Consider the following 6,000-nt stretch of genomic DNA (forward strand, 5'->3'; position numbering starts at 1 on the left):
GTATTGTTATTTATTTAGCATAGCGCATCTCACAGCAATACTCAATCGTGTTTTGAATGATTCAGTGTTGTGAACGAATCGGCTGAGTCAAAGATTCAATGACCCATTCACAAACATCTGTCTCATTCTTGATGAATCGGCCGTTTGAACGAATCGTTTGAATGAACGACTCAATGACTCGCTTAATGAAACCGCTTATGCTTATCACCTGCATTTGCGCTCACTATCGACAAACCAATCAAATTTGTTCAAAACTTTTTTTTTTAAATCAGTCCAAACACATTTTTATTTTTATTCAGGAGTTATGTATATACAAAACTATAACTTTTTATGACAGTAGATTAGTGATTAAAAAAAATGTGCCCAAAAAAATGTTTTTTCCAGTTTATTTTCCCTTCCATCGTAGCCTACTCGCGCCCCCCCCCCCGGGAGAGTGTCCGGGGTGCGCCCCACCGGTTGAGAACCACTGCCCTAGTACATATGGGCTCACCTTCAGTAAATGTGTGTGGGCTTTGCTCCGGTCCCTCCGAGTTTCCTCGCCCATGTTCCAGTACAGGCGCCCCAGCAAGAAGTACAACTCCCCATTCTCTGGGCTCTGGGTCAAAGCCTCAAGATAGCTAAACATTAGATAGATAAAAACAAGGGGGGTAAAAGTGTTTAAGTGTGTGTGTATGGGTTTGTGATATTGCATGAATGTGTGTGTGTGTGTGTGGGGGGGGGGGTGTTCACACCTCTCCTCTGCCTGCTTCTGTTCATCTTTAGCACAATATGCAAGTCCCTTCAGAGTGAGACCCTCCACAGAGCCAGGGTGGGAGCTCAGCAACTCAGCAGAAACCTGTAAGAGTCATTTCAAACATTACCAGATCTCCAAAGTGTTTATATAAAAATAAATAAAAAATACTTGTAACAATATATTGAGAAAGATTTTTATTTAATCAGGACGAAATGATAAACAACTTCACCTCAAATGCTTCCTCAGTTTGGCCTTTTTGCAGGTGAGCTCTTCCCTTTAAAGCTAAAAGCACTGGGTCATTTTGGGCATCTGAAATCTAAAATAAGATGCTTTTATATTTAATAGTATGAATCAAATTGATGATCTTAAATATCAAACATATATTAGCATCTGTTGTTAAACTGTTGCACTATATCAGCTTTTACAGTGCAATAACAGTGTTTGGTATAAAAACTTTACCTGAGCAAGTAACTGCAGAGCTTTATCAGCATCCTTTTCTGTCCCAGTCCTAACCAGAGCCTCTAGTCTCAACCTCTGCAGCTTCTGAGTCCAAGCCTCAGAGTTCCCCATACTCGAATTTAGCCCTGAACATACAAATGGGATTTTCAATTAAGCCCTCTCCACTTCCCTGCTCAATTTGTTGGATAGCTGGATCCAGTTATTGTATACACAAAGCACCTTGGCTGGAAGATGTGGCACTGTCAGAGTATCTATGCATTTTCAGTTCAGCCTGAGCCATATTATACCAGCCGATGATGGAGGATTGCATTCGCTTCAGACCTGAGACAAATCAAATAAAACGGTTAAATATTACATTTATTCGACATTGTATGCTATGAGAACAGAATTACTGTTCAGTATACAATTGCACATGAATGCAACCATCTGACATTATATTTAAGCAGCGTGAGCTCAGACCAAAGCACATGTGGTATTTATTTATGCACTCACCCAGACTAATATTCTTGATAGCATCCTCATATTTCTTTTCCTGAAAAGCTTTAATACCAAGGCCAAAGTGAGTGAGTGAGTTGTTTGGATCCAGTTCTGAGAGGCGACTAAAGCAGTGAATGGCTTCCTCACTGCAGTCACCTACCAACACAGGAACAGCAGTGCCACGATGAATAGTCACAAATCTAAGATCATTCAACTGATCACTATGTCTGTTTAAAATATCCAATATGAGCTTTGTATATTTCCACCAAGTGAGAGGATTTTTTTGTACTTTAAAAAGACTGACAAATATATATAAATTCTGTGTTTTCTGCCTTGATTTTAATCAGACTCTGCTGACCATTCCAGGGTAAAATGAAGCATGTACGTAAATACATAAACTAACCAGTTTTGATGTAGTGCTCACTGAGGGCCTCTAATGGGTAGGAACACTTTGGATAGAGGGACAGCATGGCATCACACACCTCCTTCAGCTTGGCCACCTCATGAGGAAGCTGAAGATAGCAAAAAAATTCTATCAAATGCTTTGCTGCATTGATACATGTTGCAATATTTCTCTCATGATAGTGAATACAGCTGTTAGGCAACCTTAACAAGACATTTAATATAATCCTCTGAGATGCTCTTGTGGTCTTCACTGGGTACATCTCCAGTCAGTTGCAAAGCTCTTTCAAATGCTGATATAAGCTGTTGTGGAAAGAAATGCACCCATTAAAATAATAAAAATACATGGAACACTTTAAAACTTGTTAAAGAAACACTTGTTATCTGCCACCTGGCCCTAAGACTAAAAAATGTTTTTCTTAAATTACAACCAAAGCTAAAAAGCATTGTATTGACAACAGGGCAGAATCCAAACAGTTTGACTGACGTGCTGCTGAGTCTCATTGTCCTGGTCCTCCACGCTGGCCTGCAGCAGACTGGTCATCCCTCTCCACAGCTCCAGCAGCTCTGAATTCTGCACCCCTTCCACCCCCTCCATCACCTGGATCAACCGCCGCCATACTCTGGCAACCTACATGGTGGAGCAGCAATCATTTTACACAAAACACATATAAAGCTGACGGTGATTTCAGAACATCTTCACTGTGTTTTTGATTGTAGGCAATTGCTGTTCATAGACTCATTACTAATGACTTGCATTATCTTTTTTTTATATCAAGTGATTACAAGGATCTCATCATACACTTTGTTTTCTAAATTAAAGGGATAGTTCACCCCCCAAAAAATGTCTAATCATTTACTCACATTCAAGCCATCCCAGATGTGTATGACTTTCTTTCTTCTGCAGAACACAAACTAACATTTTTATTAAAATATCTCAACTCTCTAAGTGCATATAATGCAAGTGAATGAGTGACAAAATGTTGACGCTCTATAAAGTTACAACTTCAGTGGTAACCCATACAATTCCAGTGTTTTAATCCATATCTTCGGAAGTGATACGAGAAACAGGCGTGGATGAGAAACAGATCAATATTTATGTAATTTTTTTGCTAGAAATTTTTCTCATTGGCCAGTAGGGGGCATATGCACGAAGAATGTTAATCACCAAAAACGCAAGAAGAAGAATGTGAAAGTGATCCATTTCTCACCCACACCTATTTTATGACTTCTGAAGAGATTTCTTTGGATTGCATTTATGTTTCCTTTATTTGATTTTTGGAGCTACAAATGTCTGTTCACCATTCACTTGCATTGTATGGACCAAAAGAGCTGAGAATTTCTTCTTAAAATCTTCATTTGTGTTCAGCAGATGAAAGAAATCTGGGATGGCATAAAGGTCATAATGATGAGAGAATTTTCACTTTTGAGTGAACTAATCCTTTAAATAATATAATAAGGATCATACCTGTAAATAGCTCTTCTCCGACTGATAGACTTCTACCAACTTCTTGCTCACTTCAAAACACTTTGCTTTGTCTGATCTGCAAAAACACAGAGACAGCAAGACAAAGATCAAGCAAACTGTGTCATTTAACATGATTTATCAAATAACAAATCACTGTTACCACAATGCCAAGCCCAGTTTACTTACGTTTCATATAGTGTAATAAGTTTTTGGTAGACCTTTGGCAGCTCGGCTTTAAAATCAACTTGGTCACTTTTCTCGTACAGATTTGCTAGACCCTGAGAAGGAAATCCACAACTAGAGAAATGCTCATTTACTTATTTCCCAATATTAACATGACAAAACACTTCAACAGAATGGTCAGCAGAGTGTCTCACTAGAACAAACCAAATTTACGGAAATCTCCATGAAAGTACCCATTCCATGACCCACCTGCCATGCCAGCAGTTGCTCTGGCTCCAGTTCTGTGGCTTTTCTGTAGGCTGTCTGTGCCTGATCAGGCTGCTGCAGCTCTGTGGCTGCCACTCCAATGAACACTAAGGCATTATAGTTGTTCTTATCAAGCTTGAGAATATTCTGGTGTGAGGAAACATTCAGATTTAAGTTGAATGAGAAATGTTTAACTAGCCAACCCATGTAAATACAACCCACCAATAGAAATCTATGAGATGAGAGCTTCTCATCAGTAAATAGAGATAATGAGGGCATTGTTTACTAGCTTTCATCCTGACCGGTGGAAGAAAACACTTACCTTACAATGTTTCAAAGCTTCTTTAAACTCTTTGTTTTTGATCGCATCTCTGGCACTTTTAAGCTCTGCTTTAACTTCTTTACTGGACATCGTCTAAAGTTGAATAATTAGACAGATGTCAATGAAACATAAGGATTAATATAACAGATGTTCACAGTTGCTGATAAGTTGACTGACGTTTAAACCGAGACTGATTCAATAAAGCTCGCAATCAAAATGACTGTTCAAATCCAAGTCAGAAAATGATCACACTGCCACAATTTTATCAAATTTTATACAACTCTGTATTTCTAATGTGTATAGAAATTATACATACGGCAGAACTTGATTTGTTTCCATCCAGCTAGTGAGCAACGTTCGCAATGACGTCATTATTTCGCGACTAACATGGTTGATAGTTCCCTGAAACAAATAAATATATATATATATATATATATATATATATATATATATATATATATATATATATATATATATATATATATATATATATATATACTTATGTTAATATTTTTTACACCGTTCATAATTTTGGAAATAAATATTGAAACAAATTGCATGTTTATTTTTCCCAGTGAAACGAGTGACGGCGTTTGGAGGCGAAACCAAAGCACTGCAGCCAATCACTGAAGAATATTGTTCTGAACGGACCAATCAGTGAACGAAATAATACACACATATTAGAGTTTATTTTGACTTATTTTTTTAATTTAAATAAGAAATAGACATCCAAAGCTTTATTTTTAAGTCCTTGCACTTTCATATGATGTAGTTTTATATACTCTTCTTGGCATAAAGCATACTAAAACTGTTGAATAGTAAAATTATTTAAAGGGATAGGTCAGCCAAAAATGATTCCAGATGTTTATGACTTCCTTTCTTCTGCAGAACACAAAGGAGATTTTCGTAAAATATCTCAGCTCTGCAGGTCCATTCAATTCAAGTGAATGATGGCAAGTATTTTGAAGCTCCAAAAAACACTTAAAGGCAGCATAAAAGTAATCCATGTGACTTCAGTATTTAAATCCATATCTTCAGAATAGATATGATAGGTGTGACTGAGAAACAGATCAATATCAAAGTCCTTTTTTAGTATAAATCTCCACATTTAACCAGCCCCATCCTGTAGATGGCAATATGCGCACAAATAATGCAAATGTGGAAGTGAAAGTGGAGATTTACAGATAAAAATAATTTCAATATTGACCTGTTTCTCACACACACCTTTTATATTGCTTTTGTGGACATTTATTAAACTACCGGAGTCGTGTGAATTACATTTATGCTGCCTTTATATCATTTTTTTGGAGATTCAAAGTTCTGGCCATCATTCAGTTGCATTGTATGGGCCTACTGAGCTGAAATATTCTTCTAAAAATCTTAGTTTGTGTTCTGTAGAAGAAAGAAAGACATAAACATCTGGAATAGTATAAGATTGAGTAAATGATGAGAAAATTTTCGTTTTTGAGTGAAATAATCTGTATCTTTTAACAGACTGAAGCTCAGAGTTACTGTCAGAATGAACGGGAAGCAGAGGTAAAGAAGAGTGCCGAACACACTAATGGCACAAACGAAAAGCAAAGAGCACAGTGTGAGACGATGGAGTCTTATGTCCACTCAAGCTGTCCAAACAGGAGCTGTACAAAGCCCCCACTGTGGAAGAGCTCAGTCTGCTGCAAGAAACAGAAAATCTCTTCCATTGCAGCATAT

General features: G+C 37.4%; 1 protein-coding gene and 1 pseudogene across 1 annotated transcript in view; one reads left to right on the forward strand and one right to left on the reverse strand.

Moving 5' to 3' along the window:
- Window positions 1–4,663, reverse strand: part of skic3 (SKI3 subunit of superkiller complex) — a 29,500-nt gene extending 24,837 nt beyond the window's left edge. Inside the window, exons 1-14 of the mRNA XM_052125345.1 lie at window positions 4,607–4,663; window positions 4,291–4,383; window positions 3,972–4,115; window positions 3,726–3,817; window positions 3,540–3,615; window positions 2,559–2,702; window positions 2,276–2,374; window positions 2,073–2,181; window positions 1,685–1,825; window positions 1,412–1,513; window positions 1,193–1,317; window positions 963–1,049; window positions 732–835; window positions 491–617 (exon numbers count right to left, since the gene is read on the reverse strand). Of these exons, the coding sequence (XP_051981305.1) occupies window positions 491–617; window positions 732–835; window positions 963–1,049; window positions 1,193–1,317; window positions 1,412–1,513; window positions 1,685–1,825; window positions 2,073–2,181; window positions 2,276–2,374; window positions 2,559–2,702; window positions 3,540–3,615; window positions 3,726–3,817; window positions 3,972–4,115; window positions 4,291–4,380 (1,440 nt within the window). The 5' untranslated portion in view covers window positions 4,381–4,383; window positions 4,607–4,663. The remainder of the gene's footprint in view (window positions 1–490; window positions 618–731; window positions 836–962; window positions 1,050–1,192; window positions 1,318–1,411; window positions 1,514–1,684; window positions 1,826–2,072; window positions 2,182–2,275; window positions 2,375–2,558; window positions 2,703–3,539; window positions 3,616–3,725; window positions 3,818–3,971; window positions 4,116–4,290; window positions 4,384–4,606) is intronic.
- A 1,192-nt stretch (window positions 4,664–5,855) lies between these two features.
- LOC127641301 (nucleolar protein 6-like) overlaps window positions 5,856–6,000 on the forward strand; it is a 2,874-nt pseudogene continuing 2,729 nt past the window's right edge.

The sequence above is a fragment of the Xyrauchen texanus genome, chromosome 4 (genome assembly GCF_025860055.1).
Source record: "Xyrauchen texanus isolate HMW12.3.18 chromosome 4, RBS_HiC_50CHRs, whole genome shotgun sequence".
NCBI classification, from domain to species: domain Eukaryota; kingdom Metazoa; phylum Chordata; class Actinopteri; order Cypriniformes; family Catostomidae; genus Xyrauchen; species Xyrauchen texanus.